Source organism: Epinephelus lanceolatus, chromosome 12, assembly GCF_041903045.1.
Source record: "Epinephelus lanceolatus isolate andai-2023 chromosome 12, ASM4190304v1, whole genome shotgun sequence".
Classification (NCBI taxonomy): domain Eukaryota; kingdom Metazoa; phylum Chordata; class Actinopteri; order Perciformes; family Serranidae; genus Epinephelus; species Epinephelus lanceolatus.
Window position 1 is genome coordinate 36,224,328 of NC_135745.1, and position 23,385 is coordinate 36,247,712.

The window sequence follows — 23,385 nt, forward strand, 5'->3', positions numbered from 1 at the left end:
TATGGCACTAGCTATATGCGAGTCACTAAAGCTCACTTTCACTTGCATCCTGAAAAATGCATCACATGTAGAATTTTCATGGTGGCAGCAGTTACAACATGGCTTCATAAACATCCTCTGCACAACCAAAAACATGTGATTGGGTTTTACACTCTCACCTCGGCATGTTAAAAGTCTCATGTGTATGCGGAGCACAGTTTAGAGTCTGTGGGCAGAGTGTCTCCAGCTGGCAGATAACTCAGGGCTATCTATGAATTATGCAGTGATTCCTGAGACAGATTGGCCCATAGTGCGCAAACATGTTGTAGAAGGAAGTCTTGTGTAAATAATCACAATAGTGAAGCTTTTGGCTACACAGAGAGGCAAACTTTGTATGACTCAATTAACCACAGACATGTTGCTAATGGATGCCTGTATGTTATCAACGTACAGAGCAGTGAACACTGTCAAATAATTTATTTCAACTACTGATCAACTGTACTTGAAGCAGTAACAGCATCAGGCTGATCACTATCTCATTACCCTTCAGTATAAGACAAGAAGACATTGGCAGCACTGTCTGCGCAATCTCAGAGACAGACAGAGAGCCAAAGGAGTGTCACCGTGTATACACACACACCCACTCACACACAAACACACACAGAGTAAAGCTGTATTTTTTAACCATGCTAATTATTCTATCACTGAAGTGAGAACTGGAAACTGTGAAGCAGTTACATATCAGGACAACATGCAGTGCTGGAGGCGTTTGTTCCGACACAAATAAGTTAATAAAGGTTACAATTGTTCTGAAGTCGCCCTGTAGAGCTTTCTTGCAAACAATCAAAGTTATGTTTACATTCATTGTTACTGGAGATACATTGTTTATCCCTGAGGCCTGCGAACTTGTTAAATGCCTTCCTCATACACCATTTGGAACGATGATGTTTTAATGTTTAACATTGTGTGTTGTTTACATCCATGTTTGCAAGCTTGTACTTCTTCTTCCCTGCCCTGCTTCTTTGCACTTTACTGCCAAACTATCGAGCGTTGTCATAATAGTGTGAAACCAACAGCAGGAATATGTAAAGCCAGTATACTCGTGCATATGGACGATGCAAACAAAGCTAGAAGCAATGCTCCATAGTGCTACCAGAGGGCAAAAACTCTACGATACATTTAAAAAACTCGGCATGCAGCTCAATGAACAATGCACTTAAAAGCTAACCAGTGTTTTTCAACCTGGACTCTGTTTTCCCACGTTTTTGTGTCTAAGAGACTAATGGAGACAACAATTTTTGAAAATGGTTGAGAGAGCACTGCAGCTGGTCGAGGCAAAACAGACTGCAGTGTAACAATGGGCAATTGTACATCGTCAGTTTACATCCACTATAAGTGCTTGTTTTTGCCACTGACAGGCTCAGTGTCTGACAGCCAGTGGTGGATAGTAACAAGGTAAATTTACCTGAGTACTGTACTTAAGTACATTTTTGAGTACCCCACTACATTTGAAGGACAAATATTGTACTTTTTACTCCGCTACATTTGATGCTCTCGTTACTCGCTACTTTTGCCTCTCCCTCTCTCCCTCTCTCTCTCTCTCTCTCTGCTAAATTCTGATACCAGAGAAAATAAACTGTTTCTGCTGATTCGCGTATGGTTTGCCTTAGCCGTATTGCTGTACCTGTACTACGTCATGCTTAAAACTTGACTTTGGCGGTTCACATCCACATCGTGCGATAGCGGTGTCGATTGCTTCAGCAGCGATGGAGGAAGAAACCGATGGAGAAACTGTCCCCGGCCCCAAGCATCCATGGCCGTATCTCAAGCCCATGTTCGAGGTTTTTGATACGAAGAATGATTCGTATCAGTTCGGGGGGTTTTTTTTGTTATTACAAGCAAAAAAAAAAATCTAGCAGATTCTTCTACTTATAAAATTTGCTTGAAACAATATGAAAATTGTCTAAAAACAAGTTACTTTTTAGGTGATGTGTCTTATTTTAAGTGTAGTGAGATTTGTTTTGACTAGAAATGAGACATTTTGACTAGAAATTAGACAAATATTCTTGGTAAGATTTTGAGTTTTTGCAGTGTCGACTGCATGACTTCATGATGTGTTCAAATGTAACTACAAGAAAAGGAAATTTTGGTTTTTGTGTTTTCTTGGCAATATGAAGCAATTTCATTTGTTGATGAATGCAGCTGAGTTTGTGTTCTGAGGCTTCTTGCCTTTTTGAGCCATAAACATTTCTGTAGCAGAATCGCGTCAGAATGACAATAAAGCTACTTTCCTTTCCTGTATTTCCTGAGATTTTTTTTAAGTAGGCTACTTTTACTTAAGTAATTTTTAAGCAAATACTTTAGTACTTTTACTTAAATAATATTTTGACTAAGCTACTTTTACTTGTATTGGAGTAATATTTTACAAGGAGTATCTGTACTTTTACTCAAGTAGTGAAGTTGTGTACTCTGTCCACCTCTGCTGACAGCATTATGGAAAGGGCCCTACAGAGATAGATTTTTTTGTCAAAAAGTAAGGGTTTGGTTCAGTTCAGTTCAATTAAACTCAAGTTCGTTTGCCCCCTAAGTGCGGTTCATTTGGGCACGTGTGAACACAGCAATTGCACTCAGATGTGCACCAAAACAACTGAACCAAGACCTTCTTGAAGAGGTGGTCTTGGTCTGGCTGTAAACAAACTGGTGCGGTTCGAACGTGTTACAACCTGGATCTGAAGCAACTCCAGTCACATGACACATTGTTTGGGTTAAACATGAGCATGTTACAGTCCTGGAGGATTATTAATGTGCACCTCCTCCTGTACTGCCTTAATATGCACATTCAGCACATCCAATGCATCAAAACATTGTTTTCTAGTTGGAGCCGCGCCTCGTTTTCAAACTGTATGGTTTGACTAAAATGAACAATGACAGCAATATAGTCCACGATGAGCAGCGCTATAATCAACCTGCGTAATTGTTCCTCCATTGTGACATTAGAAAGTGTCACATTTATCTTGCAAGTGTACTCTTCTTCAACATTTTGTTTACTTCCTGGATTTTTCCCACATGGAAATTCTGACCAATCAAGAGCAGCTTTCTCACAGAAGGCATTTTATCTGGTCCATAAATGCTGCCGTGAGAACACGAACCAACTCTAGATAATTATACAACAAAATTATTCCCTGATTCAGACCAAAGGAGACAACTCTAGGTCTGAAAGCACCCTTAGATCCTTTTTTGTTTAACCAGAAACAGCCAAGAAACCACCATCACCAAACCCACCGGACTCCATTTTACCAGTGTAAAACATACTTCATTTAAAGTAAACAAAATCCCAATCTCCCATCCCATCTCAATACTAGATCAATTTTGAAAAGTCTTGTTCCCATTAGTCACTTAGGCACAAAAACATGGTAAAATAGGATCCAGGTTGAAAAATATCAAAGTTACCTTTAAAGTCAATATTACTTTAAGTGCAACATCAGTAAAAGTAGGAAATAACCAGGGAAGAAAAGGCTTCAGATGATGCTTGAGATTAAATTCATCTAATTGATGACCTAGCCACGACACGGTATGAGGAACAATTTGTAGTTTACTGATCTGCTGTAACCCCTGTAGGATATTAACTTCTTGATTACTTCACTAACTGTCCCCCTTGAGGCTGCTGACCTGACAAAGCATCATAGAAGTCGTCTCCAGTGAGGGTACTGAGGGTCGACGACCTCCTAATCTTACACAGGGACTGCTTGAGGTTGTGGTCCTCAGTTGCCAATGTCTGCAGAGCCTCAGTCAGAGCTTTGTTCTTCTCCACCTCCTGCTCTAACTTCAGGCTCCACACCTGCAAACACAGGACCACCACAGAAATAAAACACACACTAGAGACAAAGTAAAGTAAATAAAAGAATATGCTCATGTACTTTGATCCAATGTACAGACAGAATGGAAAATCTGGCAAATTTGAGATTTACTGATGGTTTGACTGATATGAAGGTATTGATCTGCTTCTGTAGCTGCCACAGTGTGTGCGTCTTTGTGGTTCTGATGGCAGGTCATTGTTCTAACCCTGCCCACATATCTGGTTTCCTCCAGTCGGAACCAAACACCCCAGTCTTTGACAGCTCTGTAGCCCAGGATTGAGTGTCTCTACAGGGCAACCTGAGCCAGGCCACTGTGGAACAGACCAGATCAGTGTTTCCTATTGTCTAACACTGTCTTTGTGCGTCATTTACTGACCAAAAAGAAGACAGGCAACTTCACAAAAATCCACAGATACTAACAAAAATAACGTGGAATAAGATAATGGCCATCTTTCTTAAAAAATGAAAACTATCATATAACTTTTATGAATTTAATGCATTTTCAGAAATTATAAACGGACAAGAAAAATCATTCACAATCACAAAGCAAACAAAGTGCACTGATAAAATAATGCTGCTCATAAAAATGGAGCCTAGCCTGCCCTGTTAAAAACCCTTCCAGAGTCACCTTGAGGAAGGCAGCGGAGAGAAACAGGAGCTTGTAAATCACACTGTAAATCTGAGACTGCAAAGCAGGACCATCGTCTTCTATTGAAGAAGAAAAGTTCATCCTCATCTCTGATACTGCCTGAAGTGTTATCAGCTGTGTGCACAGCCATGCACAAAGAAACACCTGTCAACGCATCTGCTGATGTGCTCAAGGTTGGTTATAAATTGTGCCTGTGTACCAGGTTGGACCCCTTTTTCCTTCAGAGCAGCCTTAATTCTTGGTGTCATAGATTCAACAAGGTGCTGGAAACATTCCTCAGAGATTTTGGCCCATATTGACACTATGACATCACACAGTTGCTGCAGATTTGTCAGCTGCACATCCATGAAGTGAATCTCCTGTTCCACCACATCCCAAAGGTGCTCTATTGGACTGAGATCTGGTGACTGTGGAGGCCATTGGAGTACTGTGAACTCATTGTCATGTTCAAGAAACCAGTTTGAGATGATGTGAGCTTTGTGACATGGTGCGTTATCCTGCTGGAAGTATCCATCAGAAGATGGGTACACTGTGGTCATAAAGGGATGGACACGGTCAGCAACAATACTCAGGTAGGCTGTGGTGTTTAAACCATGCTCAGTTGGTACTAAGAAAATCTCCCCCACACCATTACACCACCAGCAGCAGCCTGAACCGTTGATACAAGGCAGGATGGATCCATGCTTTCATGAAATCCAGACTCATCAGACCAGGCAACGTTTTTCCAATCTTCTATTGTCCAGTTTTGGTGAGCCTCAGTTTCCTGTTGTTAGCTGACAGGAGTGGCACCTGGTGTGGTCTTCTGCTGCTGTAGCCCATCTGCTTCAAGGTTGGACGTGTTGTTGGTTCAGAAATGGTCTTCTGCAGACCTTGGTTGGAACCAGTGGTTATTTGAGTTACTGTTGCCTTTCTATCATCTTGAACCAGTCTGGCCATTCTCCTCTGACCTCTGGCATCAACAAGCCATTTTAGAGATGGTTGTGTGTGAAAATCCCAGTAGATCAGCAGTTTCTGAAATACTCAGATAGGGATGCACCGATCCACATTTTTTCACTTCCGATCCAATCCCGATACCTGAATTTGGATATCTGCCAATACCGATACTATTCCGATACCAGAGCTCTGTTTGCTTTAATATTATTATTATCATCATTATTGTTGATTTTATATGAGGCTGTAATAAACTCCTCTCTACAGGCAAGTATGATATGTACGTATGTATGCATGTATGTCCCAAAAGGCAACTTGAGGTAAGTATAAGGTCAGAAAAGCAGGAAATCCAGGAAAAATCCCATCCTGAAAACAAATATGCAGTTGTAAGGGTTTCAAATTGATTGTCAATATTTATTAAATTCCAAGACAGTGTTAAACTACTAGTGCAATCTACACTATCAAAAAACAAAAAGTACCTGTCATATTAATCTGAACAGCACAGATACAAATCAAGTAGACACTACTATGTAGTAGTGTTGTCACGGTACCAAAATTGGGACCCACTGTACGATACCAGTGAAAGTATCATGGTTCTGAGTAGTATCAGGATACCACAGCAAAAATGAGGCAGATGTGCCTTTTGTCATTTATAAAAAGATAAATCACTTTTCTATAATACATCAATGATATTTCAATGGAATAAATTACTTTTTGACTTATTCATACTTTAAAAACGGCATCAATCAGTGATTAACATAGGGGGAATCAAAATAAAATAAATAAATGAAATAAAAATCAACCAGCCACCCTCCTCCCCTGACAAGTAAAGAACAGTCCCTTCATAAGTAAAGAACAGTCCCTAAAGTGCGGTGAGGTTTGTGGGCCGTTACCTGCCACACAGAGAGAAATGTGAACGGCTCGTTTCTCCTCTGACACGTCACATACCTGCGTGCCGCCACAGTTCGGCTGTTCAAGTACTTTTGGGCAGTCATGACGCCAAGAAGAGGACATTATTGGACCTGGAGTCGGACTTCAGAGCTGTTGCGGGTAAGCCGTTCTTGCGCCACGCAGCACTATGAGCCTCCGCCGTATTTGACAGGAATAGATTCCTGTCTGTGTCTGTGACCCCCGTTCAACCCACAACCGGCAGGATTTGCCTTTAGTTTCTGCTGCTGGTTGAAATCTGTACTGGCACAGCGTGCTGAATGATTTATTTTGTGCACGCAAAACTATTTTTAGTCGCAAATGCGAGTGCCGCGCGCCGTTATTGGATGCCGCAGGGACACTCACGCTCTTGCGATTGGACTTTGATCTTATCCCACAGTAGTGGTACCTGAGGTACGTAGTACTACAGTACTCCAACATTATGGTATCATATGTACTCTCATGTTTCAGAACCTCGGTCAGTGCAACACTACTATGTTGCAATCATCATATCATTCTGGCAGACAACGTGAAAGCACAGACGCAGCTCGTGGATCAGAAATTTCCAATCCGTGAATTACGTTGATATCGGAACCCGATACCGATACTGGATCGGATCGGCCCCATCCCTATACTCAGACCAGCCCGTCTGACACCAACAACCATGCCACGTTCAAAGTCACTTAAATCACCTTTCTTCCTCATTCTGATGCTCAGTTTGAACTTCAGCAGGTCGTCTTGATTATGTCTACATGCCTAAATGCATTGAGTTGCTGCCACGTGATTGGCCATTTGTCTTAATAAGCAGTTGAACAGGTGTACCTAATAAAGTGGTGGTGAGTGTATGAATACAACGTATGTAGATAATGACCCTGAGTTACTGTCAGCAGCTCCAACATTATTCCAGGAACATAAACTGCTTCCGACTCTCGTGTGGTGGAGACCAGCCACACGTGATGGATGAGGCAGTGAGAGCCCTGAGTGACACATTCACCACTTTGCTGATTGTTTTTGTTCTGATCAGCAAACTTCAAGACTGCTGATACGGCCTTTGGTAATAAATATTGATCCATTCCAATCCACGCATAATCGATTGGAGCACCCTAATACCAGCTACAGGTTTATTATGTAAATACATTACCGAAATACATAATGTAAAACTGATTTCTCTTGTGCCCAAAACTTTGACTCGATAAAACTGACTCATGTGCAACGAAGTGCAGATCCTACCTCTGCAACAGAGAGCGATAAAACACCTCTGGTGGAACATTTCACGCTACATTAAGTTTATCAGAACTGAAGCATTCATGACCTTGCTACACTACAGATCATCACATTTACACCAATACAACAAAAAACAATGTAACCAAATACCCACAATCACACTGAAGTTATCCACGTGCACTTTATATAGACCTGTGTCCATGTGTGCTTGAAGATACACCTGGACTTGACTGTGACAGACGCTAAGAAGACAAACTAACACCTTCACTCTTAATGTGTCATCACACTTACTGTACTGTATGTTCAGCCCTGACACGTTCTGTATGGAAACCGTGGAAACCACTGACAGTCATTACGTCTATCTCGGTCAGATTGATCTTTATAAGGGGACTTTTTTTCTCATGCATATTACCATGGTAATGAAACAAACAGCTTCACTATTTAATGAATTTTACTGACTGTTTAAAAACACAGTAGTCTTCAGCTCTTTTTTAAATGACTGTACTATGTATAATTGCAATACACCATTATACAGTACAGTAATGTATATAAAATATAGTTTACTGTAGTTCAAATTGTGATTTGGCTATAGCCATGACTGTTCTTCATCTGAGTGTCAATTAATCAACTCCAGTGAAATACAATCCTGTCAGCTCCTTCAGCATGTGCATTGCAATTTGGCCCTTTTTGCCTCCTGTTAAATTGTAGGCTGCTGCTTCATAGTCGTCCATGTTTCCAGATGGTTCTGGTAATCCATGGTTTCTGCTGTGAAATGCTTTCACTGTAGTTTTGGGCACAGTTTCTTTGTTTTACACATAACTCCACTACAGACTCTGTGAATTCACTGATGTTATCTGTGACGTCCTGAAATGTGCTCTAGACTCTTATTAACACCATCGCTCACGTCACTGGGGGTATGCGTGCTCTAGACTCTTATTAACACCATCGCTCACGTCACTGGGGGTATGCGTCGCCCAGTTTGTTTCCATATCTTGACCTTAGCAAGATGGCTGCATGCCATGGTCGCTCATGTGGAACACACTATCTGTATGTTTACACAAGTTAAACCTGAGGAACACCAAGTTCCACTGCGGCATCTCATTGGCTCGTTTTTGGCAGTTTAACGAGACTACGTTTCTCACTGAGAACATTCTCCATGTGCACTCAGCACACGATTAGTCGCCTAATCAATGACTAATCGACTATTAAAATAATTGGTGACTATTTTAGTAGTCAACTAATTGGTTTGAGTCTTTTTCATAGAAAAGTACTATAAAAGTACCCCAAAATACTCTTATTGCAGCTTCTTACGTTCAAATATTAGCAGCTTTACACACACTCCCATGACGGTGAACTAAAACCCTTTGGCGTGAGTACGAAACAAGACATTAGATGACATCATTTTGGGGTTTGGGAGAGACAGACAGACATTTTTCAACATTTTAACACATTTTTCGATAAAATGATTAGTCAACTAATCGAAGAAATAATCGACATATTAGTCGACAATGAAAATAATCGTTAGTTGCAGCCTCAGGTAGCTAGCTGGAAGTAGACAGGTTACCGTGAGGCAATTATCATGGGAGTAAAGTTTAAAAAAAAAAAAATCAGAATTACCCTAGTTTTAAATTGATTTTCCATATTTTGTCAGGTATGAAAAGACCCAAAATGAACACTGCAAACAGACTACTTACTGTAAGCAAATTCGCTAAGCAGCACTTGTAAAGGAATGATTCTGTCCCAAGCTTTTTAGCCATAGAAGCAGCTGATCACTGTAACTGTGATCGCTAGTCGTTTCCACTGTATAATATTGTTGTAAATCAGTGATGTTCAATTCTTATTTAAAACACTCAGAGATCTCTATGGTTTTCCCTCCAACTTTAAGATCTGTCCTTCCACACAAATACAGAAGCAAGTTGGAGGAAATTAATTGGCTAAGGGAACCACTAATCTATTGAAATGCAGCATTATCCTGCTGTTGTACAATGTTTTAGCAGATCTACCATTTTGCCAAAATGAATACGCTTCCTATCAGCAACAGTAAAAACACACCGTGACACTGGATAATAGGACCCATTTCAAATATCAAATGTGTGCCAAAAAGGACGTCATTGAGAGGCCCTGATTAATTAAAGCCTCTTTTTAAATGTGCGGTCTAAAGTGAAAGAGCTCGCTCTTTAGAAGCCTGTTATTACCTGTCCCAGGCACTTGGCTTGAGAGCCCATCCAGGAACGATACACTTTGTTGTGTAACTATCCCAGCCAGCTCTTTCACTCTCACAGCATCCTCTCGCCTGAGCACAAACAGCGCTATTTTAAGCCCTGCTGAGGCTGTGTGCAGTAGCTGTTGCTGGAGCCTGGGAGGGAAGCTTCTCCTTGGCCAACACCCCAAAGGGTAGTGTATTTACTTTGTTCTGAAATTTGCTTTCTCTGCTGAGGGGGAGGCAAATCTCAGGGGCACATTCATTATAGCTCCATACAGTACTGTACTATGCAATAACTGTAACTAACTGTATTTGTATATCTTACTGCACGTGACTACATGATGGCTGGGAGCTAAGCAATGGAAAAATGATTTTATCTGAGTATGATATGTGAGCAATTACACATAAATACTTCCAGGTACCTCTCTAGATAAGAGAAGACTGAATATACACTTCCCCCTCTATTCAGATCTCGTATGACCAGAAAGAGAAGTCAGCGCAGGGGCCGACACCAACATTAGTCTCTCCTGGGTGAGAGTCAGAGGGTCAGTTACCCATGTGGCAATGGTTGAAGAAAAGTCAAACGGTTCTTTGTGCTCTCTCCAATCCCCAAGGGTTTGAAGGACAATCTGCTTTCTTTCAAACTGTAGACAAAAAGTTATGACTACAGAGAAAAAAGGAAGCTTTGCTGCCACTCTCCTGCCTTCAGAGCAATCCAAACTGACAGACACGCTTATCTGCGTGTCACCACTAAGTGGTTTCACGCTGTAAGCCTCCATTTGTTTTCTTGACAGGTGTGGAAGTCTGCCGCCTGAGAAACACCAAGAAAGGTCGGGCTTATAAATCTGTGTCAGGTGTCTGAGAGTTAGCAGCACAAATCTTGCCACTTTAAATGCCGTGTCGTCCTCGACCAGTTAAACTCTGCCCTGCATGTACTGTATAAATGTGACACTCACTGGCATAGTTTATTTCTGCAGCTGCTGCTGAAATGGGTCAGACCACATTTACTCCGCTGAAGGGTAACGCTGCAATTGCTATAAATCATGCTTCTCCATTTCACATCTGCCCTGACATCAAAGCACGACGACACAGCACATGACAGCTGTGTGTGATGCACTGTAAACAACGAATGTGTAACTGGCAGCGACAGAGGCATCTGTGGCAAGACAATGGGAATGTGGGATTAGAGTTAATACTGCCTAATACAGCCAATCTCAGCAGTGTAGAAAATATAATCCAGTTAGACCATGTAGTAGAACCAGCTTAGCATGAGACCAGTGGATGTGACATGCTTGTTAAGGCATTTCCTTCTTATTTTATTATCTGCTTGTCAGAAATTAATTTAGTGTCCATTGTTGTGACACTTGCAATGCTTCCTGGGTGATGAGGCTGCATTAAATGTTCTTAGCCTCCCTGTGATAACAGAGCCAGGTTATTCCTTATGACAGGACGGCAGCTGTTGCCAATTGATATGAAGATGGAACTGCACACATCACCGTGTAAACATGCTGCATTTGGGCAATGTTGTGCAGTTTTATATCCAGCTGACTTTCAAAGCAGCATCTTACTGTATCTGATGGGGAATGAAATCAGCTAGTTTCACCTTATTATACAAAACCACACACGGAGACACAGGAGTGACTAATATCCACATAATTATAATCTCAATTCCTGCTTTGACAATGGTTTTACATTTTGACAGAGTGCCAATTTCAAATTAATTGATAACAAGGGAGGAAAAAAAAGGTAAGACTAATTTATGATCCCTCAGCTCTTAATTCAGGCGCTACATCACAGCGAAACACAAAAGCACAGCTGCTTTTAAATGGTTAATGTCTATCTTAAGAGTAACTTTAAATAATAAGTACTCAGTGTAATTTAATCTACCCCTCTTCATGCTTTTACTTTGACAGAATTCATTACAGTACGAGATGATGTCAGTAAAAAGATGTAATGAGCAGTGAAAGGCTCAGTGCCATGTCAAACATGCTCAATTTCACACTCTGAATCAAGATGATTAAATCCATAAGAATGACTTCAGCATATTAATGAATAGCTTTCCACTGTGCCGACGCTTCAGACCAACCATCAAACAAATAACACTCTAAAAACATCAGACTGAATCCAATCTATGCCAAACTTCAAACACTTTACGATACAGTTAGTCATCAGGGACCAGCCCACTGCAAACACAGCCGGCCGTATAACCGGCAATAAAAAAATACTGAGATGCGAGATGATACAAGAAGTGTTTGGTTTGTACCTGTGCAGATAGTGGATGAGCGTGCCGTCACTGTCTCCTCTTTCTCCTGCGCTCGGATGCTCTGGCATGTGGAAGTGTGCCTGCGAGTGTGTGTTTTCACTGTGCGAGGGTGAATGCATGCATTTCCAGCTGAGCCTGTGAATATGCACGCGCTTCAGTTACCTCGCTCAATGCACAGCCTCTCCCTAGAGCGGGAGTGTGTGGATCCAAGTCTAAGGGTGTCTGTGTGTGTCTACACTGATCTGCGTGCTGAATGCAGACCTAAGCATAAAAGCGGATCTTGCCTGTGTCCTTCCTACAGACGTGCCAGTGATTACCACACTGTTCTACTGCTCCCCCCACCCCCCAAGGGCACGGCACAGCCACTGGGACAGGTGGACAGGGACACACACGAACTTCAAACCTTATTGGTATGAGATAGCTAACGTAAAGGGGAGGGGCTTGAGGATTTTGTAATCATTCAATATAACTTATTCAGCCAATAGGAGCCCAGCACGTGGGGGAGAGTATGGGAAACAACGAGATGAAGATTCATACAGATGCTAGTCTAAAAAGAAAACTAGATTCCAAAACAAAAACATCACAACACTTTCACATTCATAAACATTACAATAATATAGTAATTATTAGAAAAACCTTTGCAAAGTTATTATAGTTCAGCTACATTAAAGTACGTGTGAAGACTGGCATCACGGTGGATAATATAGCGACTGTACTGTGTGGTGTTTGTTGGTGTACATGCTGACACAGGCTCGATTAAGATGATGAAGATGTTTCCCTACCTCCTCCTGTTTTGACAGCAGTTCGAGGCACAGTTGGAGAGCAGCACAGGTTTCAACGGAGAGCTCACTGGTCTCTTTAGCTTTCAGTAAGAGAGGGGCAGCCAATGCTTTTAGAAAAATACAGAAATCATATTTTCAGTGCACATGTACAAATTGGGCTTCACCCACCAGCTTTTTTTTTTTTAATATTGATTAATCTGATGGCTATTTTTATGATTCAGTAAGTAAGTTTACAAGAACTCATAGCAAGGTTTTGTCTGATCAACAATCCACACCCCAAAAATTTGCACACTGAAGTACAGAAGGAAACCGAAAATTCTCACATTTGACAAAACAAAAATTACGCAACTTTTCCGAGCTAAATGAACAATTACAGAGTTAGGGGTTAGGCCACTGATGTCCATTATGAGCCTGTTTGCACCTGATATTAACATGTGTTTTGGTGATCTGAACACAAATGGAGAACTGAGACACATCGCCGCACACACCTGTGTCCATCATGCCTCTCCAGCTGACCACTGCTCAGATTTCACTTCTGCTTACATCACTCACTCCAGGAGGACAAAGGGCTCCATGCAGTTATTATGTCCTCACTAGCATGCTCGTTAACAGTTGTGTCTGCACAGCCATCAGCAGTTAAAAATGACTCTTTCCATGGGGCAAAACGACAGGTGGTCATGCAACGCTTCATCCAGCATGTCATAAAAGGGGCAAGTTATAGAGCATTGGTGCGTTGTCACAGAAATAACCATGTCGTCCTTGTACTAATGATGTGGTCCTTGTCGGGGATGCATCAAGATGCACTGGCATTTACACGACAAAAGATACGTGGTCAAATGCGTCCCAGACCACCTCAGCAGGTGGTTAAAGTGTTGAGCTCACAACTTGTATTTAGCACTATCCACTTGTGATTAAATCACCCAAGACACATGCTAATACCACATGTAAATAGGCTATTAATGTCCAAACAATGCCTACATGTGACCTCTCAATATTAGTGATGCCAGAAAAATCCATTTCCAATCAACCCCCAAGTCGAGTACCACAGGGTGTGGATGAAGTTTATCTTTATACTTTACAATTAATTTTCTGCCCATTGGCTAAACAACATATTTACAATTAATGAATATACCAGTGCTGATTTTTTAATCACTAGTGTAAAAGGTTAAAAGAAATGGGTATTGGATTAACCACATCAATACGTGACCAATTCCAGGACCCTTACCACAGTTCTCCTCATTCTTCACCATCGATAGAAATATTGACACTTCACCCTCCAGTTTCTGCTGGGAAGCGCTGGCTGCCTACAAGAGCACAGGACAAGAGAAATACATTGGAATCCTCCTCCCTAAACAGCACTATACCTTTCTAAAAAAGGTCTGAATTTAATCTTACTTGAAGTGCTTGTGACAGATTCCTCACTGCTTCATCACCTTCACCACCTGCATCGCTGATAATCTCTTCTTGGGTGCAGTGACGAGTACTATAGGATGCATGTGCCTCAAAAGCATCCAACCATCTCTAAATAAACAAATACCAGAAACATTTACTACGTTGTCCACCCTCGCAGATATATTTAAGACAATCAGCTTGTTTGGGGAGGGGGTGGGGGGACAGCAACAGCATATAAGGTGAATCTCATCTCACTTTTCTTGTTGCCACTGAATCTGTCTTTGAAGGGACCTTAAAATTATGAACAGTGTCATCAAAGCACCTGAGCATGAAGAAGCAATGATCCCACGGTTTGACCTAGAATGACAAAATGAAATTACTTACAGTCATGCATGCTGCACTAGATGTCAAACATCGCCATGTCATAGGTACAAGGTAATCACAACTGAAACTTCCAAGCACTGAGCATCCTTGGACGGTAATTTACGAGCCTCTAACCTCGACCACCTACCATGCAGTAGGCTTGTGTCAGAGACTTACAGCCCTGTTTTCTGACACCAGCCTGCGCATCAGACCTAGAAACATAAACAGATTAGAGATAAGACAAAGGCATTTTGAGAACTTTGGTTTTCTGGCATGCGTCCACAGTCAACGGAGAATCAAAAAAGGTGGACATTCTTCTTAAATCTAAGTGAGCAGGGTCCTCATTTAGTAACAGCAAAATTACGTCAACACATCTGTTAACAAACCCTTACACAACCCGGGCAGTATAATTCAACTGTCGTTTATCCAGTTATGTGCTCAGTACTTCCCACACATGAATTATTGGTAAGAAGTTACAGTATAAAACACTGCCGCATATGCGTAGCACTTCCTGAGCACACCTGGGCACACAGGTGCAGTTGAGCTCTAGTTCAAATGCGCACATATACCCAGGTGTGCTTCCCCTCTCTTTGTGAGACTGTGAGAAGTGTATTAAATCAGGGCAGCACAGTGGTGCCTTCAGTGCTGAGTTTGCATGTCAGTGTGGGTTTTCACCAGGTACTCCAGCTTCCTCCCTCTGTCCAAAGACATGCAGGTTGATTGGTAACTCTAAATTGCCTGTAGGTGTGAATGGGAGTGTAAATCTGTCTCTATGTGTCAGCCCTGCAACAGTCTGGCAACTTGTCCAGGGTGTACCTCACCTGTCAGCCAGTGTCAGCTGGGATAGGCTCCAGCAAACCCGCGACCCCTAACAGGATAAGCGGTTATAGAAAATGAAAGAATGAATGTTTTATATCATAACGTTTCACCAAAAATGCACGTGTTTTGTTAAGTACTGAGCCTACGACTGGATAAATGAGACTTGGATCATACTCTACGGGTTGTGTGAAAGTTTGCAAACAAATGTTTTGATATAGTTTTGCTGTTGTTAAATGAGGACCCTGACTGCATAAAGAATGTTCACCTTTTATGGATTCTCCATTTACAACAAAAGCATGTGAGAGTTTTCTTCACGAATTCAAGGTAACATGCAGTGAGTATTTGATTTACCAAACAGTCATTTGGTAGGTGATGTATTCCATTAAAGTTCAATTATAAACATGAACAACTCTCTTTCAAATCCAGTGTGAGTGCTAAAACTCAAATGTATGATGTCATCAAGTCTGAAACTGCATCATAGACATTTAATAGGGAAAGATGTTATAGATGACACTTCGAGCACCCAGGGGAATATTCTGCGTATATGGGTACAATTTCTGCCTCAGGACTGAGAACACTACAATAAAATCAAGCTCATTTGGATATTAAAAAAGACAGCAAACATTCTGTAGGTCCATGAAATCAGGCTCCCATTCATTGTCTATAGAGCAGCTCCAGACTTTACACTTGATGACATCTCAAGTGTCTTAGACTTATCTGGTTTCTGATTTTCAGTGTGAGTAGCTCATGTTCACAAATATTGATTGAAATTCCCTTGGTTATGGAAGTAATATATTGCAATTCTTAATTTAGGTGGTGTTCCCTTTTAAATGTGGCTTTCTCACACTGCATACGTACAGACAATACGATATTCTATACATGTACATAGTATATTTTTCAGCTTAAGAAAACTGCATACATAAAAAGTTATCTCACTGTCTGGGGTACCAGGAGAGAGTCCCATCCTCAATAACCACCCAGTGGGATCGCCATCCAAGAAAGCGTGAACTCTGTCAAAGACACATGAAGTCAACAAATATATAAATCATATAAATGTATCATATGTAGAATGTTCATTTTTTATTTAAAACTATTACTAATATTTTTTATGATATTAAAAATAAACTAAAGAATTCACAGATAACACTGTAAGCTGATTTTTTTTTTATATTATAATCTACAATATATACAATATATATCCTATATTGTGTGGAGTTACAGGACAAAAGTGAAGTCTATACTATCAAGCATGTCTCAACAAAAAAAACAGCCTGACATCAAGAATAGAAAAGGTTACACTTCAGCATCTGGGTACCTTCCAAAGAGGGCCTTCAATCTTCTGCACCCCACTGTTCACATCCTTTGTGAGAAAAACATAACAACTCTCAGACCTGTGCACAGATGGAGCCTGACTGACAGCGTTGAGTTTTTGGTGAGACCAGAAACACTCAACTCAGTTTTTCTTGTATTACAGTAAAAGTTTCAGAGGTTAATAATATATCTTTTAATTTACTTAATAGCCTCGTCTTTTTTACTTCCACCGTGACTATGCAATGCTCTGCACTGAAGCTGTGCCAGGCTTATCAGACATCCAAGCAAGAGCAAGAACTGCTGACTTGCAAGGTTTTTTCTACACAGTCATCAGACCTTATATAGAGATGTGACAAGAGAAAATGCAAAAAGATAGTTGTGCGCAGCCATATTTTGGCCAGGTGCAGGGTAGCACTTTTTCCTAGGTGCAAGCATTCAGCCTGTAATTAAGGCGCTAGACACACCAATTATTAATGTTAGATACAAAAAATGAGTTATTGGCTCAGAGAGAGCCAAAAATGAGAAAGTTTAATCTTCTAGGGAACATGAATAAACTTGGTAAACTTCACTAAAATGTGCTCATTAGATTTTTTCTTGACGAGATTCTCGCCCAGTGGTGGTGATAGCAGAGAGGCCAGAGGATCACCACAATAATTAGGAATCATCCTTTGTGGACCATAACTCAAATACTGAATTTAATAGCAATGTGGTGTAGAGTTATTGGCTCAAGCTGGACATAGACTGAATGAATGAGACTGACACATAGCACATGCACTCATTTTTTACATCACATACAAAGAGATGGAAAATGTGCAACGGTACCTTAATTCATGTGCCAGTGCCTGTCTTTTACTATTAAAGGAGTGACTGAAAACTACTCATCTGCGCTTACTGTACCTTGTCTTGATAGGCAGCTAGAATCAGTCTCAGCTCATCGCTGCGGACCAGGTCTAATGCTGTCTGGTCTGCAACACAATCAGCCATAGAATAAACATCATGTAATACCCAGAAACAAAACTAGCAGAACATACTCTAGTATTTACAAAACTGTGTATTCACAAATTGTGACTCTCATTGCAAATGTTACTGTGCTAATAATACATTAGTGAGAATGATAAGATGTGATGTTCAAAGTTCAGTGATATACCGTTGTTGTTTTTAGCACTGGCTTTGGCTCCAGACTTGAGCAGCTTTATAATGCACTGCTTCTGCCCCCTGTAGGCCGCACAGTGTAAGGGTGTATTCCCTACAGAGTCCCTGCAGTGAATATCTGGCGCCTCTTTTCTACTGAGCTGAAGGAAAGAAAACCGTTAGACAACTGAAAACAACTTAACAAAGCAAAAGACCCTCACATTTACCTCTTTTACACATCTAATGGCAACAGGAGCTCATCTATATCTAAATATCTAAAGTATCCACCTTTAGCCAGTATCACAACACACAGGAAAAATAGGACATTTTAACTTTGACCTGGTTTCCTCATAAATCTGCTTTGGTTTGCTAAAACAGGGCAGGTTGTTAAGGAAATTGGCACATATTATGTTGTCTGTGGCTGTCTATGAATCAGAATTGTTGCTTCCTGTCTAGACAGAGATATCAGACACTTCTCAAATTTGACCTCTGAAACTAGAATCTGGACAAATGTAAATGTAATCCCATAGTTTGTGCATTTTACCAATTCCAGAGGCAGCATAAGATGTGACAGACTCATTGTGTGAAATATTCTTAAAAGGGATACTGTGCCCATTTTCAATGAGCTCTGTATCATAGCAATGTGGACAATATGTGTAAATGAACTGCGGTAAACTTTTCTTCCATCTTGTTAGTGCCAAGATTTCTCTGCTCCAATCTGCCAGATGAAACTGGGGCTGTTGCTCGAGCTGCAAATTGCATTTCTGCATTTATGTTATGCTAAGACACCATGGACAGAAAAAGTATAGAAGCAGATAAGAGAGAAAGACGTCCCTCTCTCTCAAACTCAGACCATACTTACAGACAAGATTGGTCTGTAAAGCAAAGCAAAGCTCATCAAATATAAGCTAATATTCTGTTATCTTATTGCCCATTTCATGCCTAAAATGTCCTCAGAAACATATTTTAGTGCACTGTTTAGCTGTAATACGAGAAACTGTGAACAAGAAGTGGGTGCAATTCCATTTCCTGTCTTCTAGAAGACTGAAAAAACTGAGATCAAACTTTAAAATAAGCAGTTCTGATCAAATATGAACCAAGCTGCGTTGCCTATTTCTCACCGAAAATGACCTCAGAAACATATTTTAGTGGACTGTTTAGCCGTAATACGAGAAATTGTGAACAAGAAGTGGGTGCAATTCCATTTCCTGTATTGCAGAAGACTGAAGAAACGGAGATCAAACTACAAAACTAAGCAGTGCTGATATGATACCATATTGTTTCCAGAGTCAAAACGGCCACGCTTGCTCTACGTCAAGCGTTTATTGGGCCAGTATGGCGCAGTGCATTGTCGTAGTAGCAAAAGCGAATACCACAGCCCCTTCCTTCTGATTTCTTGGGTTATGTAGCACCAATTTCAAAAGTATTTGCATCTCTCTGCTGCATTGACAGCCCAGTTTTGTGAAAAGACCATCCTTCCAGCAGTGAAATACTTCTTTAAATAAAGAAAGATGCTGTCAAAGTGTAATATATTCTGCAAAATTCTTAGAAAAGGTCAGATGCTAACCAGTTTAGACAGAGTGGAGATGTCCCCCTCTCTGGCTGCCTCTAGAAGCTTCTCCTCCCGCCGCCTCGTCTCTCTTCTCTCTGCAGCTGCACAAATCAAACACTATTTGAGAACAAGGGCATCTGATCTGCAGTAATGAGAAGCCATCAGCGATTTTAAAAAAGAAAGAAAGAGACAAAGGAAAAAAAAAAACTCCCATCATTTCATACCCTCCAGCATCGTAATGATTTCATCATCCTCTGTGACATCTTTAGGGATTTGGGCTGTTCCATTGATTATGTTGGAACAGGCATCATACCGCAGCAGCAACAGAACTATCTCCTTAATAAGCAAAGAAAAGATTCAAATCTGACCATCATTTGCCAACACTTAAAAGCGTCAATGGGAAAATGGAAAATATCTGGCAGATTTCAGCTGGCATTAGTGTGGAGGACAAAGGGGTTTATCTTAAGTTAGAACACAGAACGCACCTCGCCTTATAGTTAATGGGCAGGCAGGAATTCTGTTTGGTCTTTTACCTTTCTTCCAGTATAGGCTGCTTTGTGTAGCGGTGTATCGCCCATGTTATTCTGCAGATTTGCATCAGCACCTGCCTGCAAACATGTTACAGTAAGTGGCTGTCACTGGTTGCAAATATGTGCTGGACATAATATCATTTATTTATCATTTATGTAACCAGGAAGTCCCATTGAGATTGTAAATCTCTTTTACAAGAGGGACCTGGCCGAGGTAGCAGCCAATCGAAACACATTTAAAATGCAACAAACACAACATGTAATACAAAAAACAACTACTCAAACACAGTGGTCTCTCAAGAAAAACAAGGACATGTCTCTGTCACCACATTCATTCACATTTATGATATCCTTAAATTCATCAATGGATGTAAGTGCTTCTAACTTTAAAGATTGTTCCATGTCCAAGGTGCGCAGTAGGAGAATGCGTTTTCCCCAAATCTATTACAACCCAGGGTTCATTGTTAATCTACCACATAAGAGCGTAGCTGGTAACTACTCGAGCTGACACTCAGAGGGGTGCAGACACAGGAAAACATTTACATGAAGAGGATGGGTTGCCTCGACTTCTTAATCCTTTCCCTGATCAAAAATCATTTATTAAAATGCTGATTTCTTTCTTTTAATTTACTCATCTGCTGTATGTTGAATGCACAAGTTACGAAGTGTCTCCAGGACATCTGAGCAGCATAAAAGCTTTTAGTGATGATAGAGAGGATACAGATATTATGATCTTGAATGTTGGAAAAAAAAGACAGAGGTAGGCCAGAAGTTTGCCTAATACTGCTTTACGGATAAAAATATACCAGTCTGTATCTGTTGTTCACTATGCTCAATGTGGTCATATGTGCATATACGTATTGATCTAACTTATGTTTTTTTCCTCATCTTATTGCTGCATGTATATTTATCTATTCATTCCTTCTCTTGTTCCATCACAGGTCATCTAAGCCAGCCAGGGGTGGGGAGGGGAGGGAAGGGTTAGATAATAGGTCAGTTTTCTTTCTGGAGTTTCAACAACTGCAAAATTTATGAAACATATGGACAAATATGGATGAGATGCAGCTTTGTATATTTGATTAATAATTAAAATTTTGCAAAGAAACTAAATAAAATAATAATAAAATAAAATAATAATAAAATATACCAGTGCTGCTGTCTGCAAGTGGTCAATGACGCCCAACCCACCAAATCATAAAGAATGTAGTGATGAGTAAATGACTTTGCATTTGTACTAAAACGTAGAGATGCCTGGTATACTGAATCAAAGCTACGTAAAATGGAGGAGGCTGCATGCATATACAGTGGGTGCTTCTCAAAGACAAATAAGGATCCTTAAATGGCTGAATATTAAGGATGCTCTAAAGAGGATGTTCTTTAAATTCTACAGAGGACAGGAGGTGTTTCTCAAAGTCAAGTCCTCAAGTACTCAAAGTTCTCAAACAGCTGAGTTTGAAGGATGCTACATCATCAGCCCGCCAAAGGACTGTTCCAATGTCAAGGATCTTTCCGAGTTTCACAAAATGCTTTGCACAGTACACGAGTTGTACACGAGTGAGGGCGGGGCCTCTTCAATGAAACCTGCGCTGGCGGAGCTCGGCGGGATTTAAAAACATGTGTTATTTATTTGGATTAATATCTCCACGAATTTTTATCATACAAGCGTGAAAAAAATATTGACAGAAACCTCATAATTTACACTTTCCAATGCGTCCACTGCCACATAATAAGATTTTTTAAATAACGTGATTAAGATAAAACATAAGTTTTTAAATTAATCATTTACAGGAGTGATATTAATGCCACAAAACTTTCATTTAGACTACCTAGAATTTTATAAGTCCCCCCTTAAAGTCACATGAATCTGAAAACAGTGCTTACATGTGTTCAAATTGTACAACAACATTAGAGAGTGTAAAAATGATCACAGCACCCTGCAGCCCCCTCAGTCCGCTGAGGGTTTGTGACGCACACCTGGGGACACTCAGCCTGTTCCAATGCGTGTTCACTAGGAAGGACTCTTGCCGTGCCTGTGTAGGATCCTTTCTTGGGAGGACTCATCCTACCAAGGAAGGATCCTTGACTTTGGGAAACACCAAACATGTCATCGTAATCGATTTTTTTTTCTTTGCACTGAAAGTAAAACAAGACAATCTGCACTTTAAGCTTCCTAACTAGAGCAGCAATATGTGCATTAAAGCTATACATAGTAATACAAACATCTCTCACCTTGAGTAACTCCTCCACTGCATCCCTGTGTCCAAAGTAACAGGCCAGGTGGAGGGGTGTCCATCCTGAGCTGGCTTTAGACCTGGCTACAGTCACAGAGAGGGACATGAGCACTTTCCTCACACACCTGAAGTCATGCTAACAGGCAGATAATGGCGTTTTCTCTTCACTTACACCTGCAGTTGATGTTCAGAGAGCTGCTGTGGTCGAGTCTTGACTGGAGGAGTCTTTGAATATTAGTACAACTGCCCTCTCTGGCATAGAGGAGAAGCTTTTCCTCAGGTGTGTCTGCCTCCATTTGCACTTGACTTCCTTTGACCCTGTAATGAAAGTAAATCTCTGTCCAAGACATTGTGGACGGATGGGGAGTTAGCTCAAATCTTTAGGAACAAATTTAACTTCATGTTTAGCTTGTTTATTTAACTTAGCTGGACTTTTGTCTGTCTTCTAGCTTGAGAGTGAAGGAAACCTACTTTAAAACCAACAGCAACACATTCCCAAAGCATTTGGCACGACTTCACCTGGACACCAACCAGCTAACTAATTAACTTAGCATGTTAGCTAAGGTTAGCTACAATTAGATAACAACTTCAGACTTACAGGTGAAGCTTTTCAAGTCTTAATTCACCCAACTTTCGCAGACTGTAGTTGCTTCACAGGCAGAGTGAAGGTACACAACATTTCACAGCCGAAATTTGATCATGTCAATCAGCTGACAGCTGTTGGCAGCCATCACGTGACCAGGCAGCCAGACTGGCGGTGCGTTCAGGGACACAGCTAAGGGCCTTGTCCACCCCAGAAATAGCCCTGTGCCCCTCCAACCCCTGCTCAAACAACAAACAAATAATATACACAACAACAAACAAATAATACAAGCTGTAAAATATATGTTCTCACCAATGATACACCATCATGCTATGGTATATTTTTGGGTTATTTTTATTACTTAAGTTACTGTGTTATTTATTAATGGGTACGTTATTTATATTTAAGTAGCAATAAATTCAGCATTATTGAGTTACTGGTAAAATATTATTTCATTTTCATTTATAGCATTTTGTATTTTGTCTCATTTGTATTTTCCTGTGCGGTGTTTAAGTTGAGTCATTGTGTTCCTTTGGTTATGAGCTAATTGGTTCCTACCCGCCCTTTTTTGTGGGGACAGGTATGAGTGATTTTTATTTTACTTTATTTAACCTTTATTTAACCAGGAAGATCCCATTGAGATTAACAACCTCTTTTTC

General features: G+C 40.7%; 1 protein-coding gene across 6 annotated transcripts in view; it reads right to left on the reverse strand.

Annotated features, from left to right (window-relative positions):
- The window catches only part of LOC117262991 (oxysterol-binding protein-related protein 1-like), a 36,062-nt gene extending 13,198 nt beyond the window's left edge, over positions 1-22,864 (reverse strand). Inside the window, exons 1-16 of one of the 6 annotated variants that reach the window (XM_033636109.2) lie at positions 22,742-22,864; positions 22,316-22,461; positions 22,142-22,227; positions 19,916-19,990; positions 19,607-19,718; positions 19,398-19,483; positions 17,847-17,991; positions 17,597-17,664; positions 16,704-16,748; positions 16,325-16,398; positions 14,718-14,781; positions 14,462-14,563; positions 14,210-14,335; positions 14,040-14,118; positions 12,815-12,921; positions 3,649-3,817 (exon numbers count right to left, since the gene is read on the reverse strand). In XM_033636109.2, coding sequence (XP_033492000.2) covers positions 3,649-3,817; positions 12,815-12,921; positions 14,040-14,118; positions 14,210-14,335; positions 14,462-14,563; positions 14,718-14,781; positions 16,325-16,398; positions 16,704-16,748; positions 17,597-17,664; positions 17,847-17,991; positions 19,398-19,483; positions 19,607-19,718; positions 19,916-19,990; positions 22,142-22,227; positions 22,316-22,439 — 1,462 coding nt within the window. In that variant the 5' untranslated portion in view covers positions 22,440-22,461; positions 22,742-22,864. Of the gene's footprint in view, positions 1-3,648; positions 3,818-12,032; positions 12,377-12,814; positions 12,922-14,039; positions 14,119-14,209; positions 14,336-14,461; positions 14,564-14,717; positions 14,782-16,307; positions 16,399-16,703; positions 16,749-17,596; positions 17,665-17,846; positions 17,992-19,397; positions 19,484-19,606; positions 19,719-19,915; positions 19,991-22,141; positions 22,228-22,315; positions 22,628-22,741 lie in introns of those variants that run through there. The other 5 variants (XM_033636108.2, XM_078173371.1, XM_033636110.2 and 2 more) reach the window with 5 other exon arrangements.
- Positions 22,865-23,385: the final 521 nt, after the last annotated feature.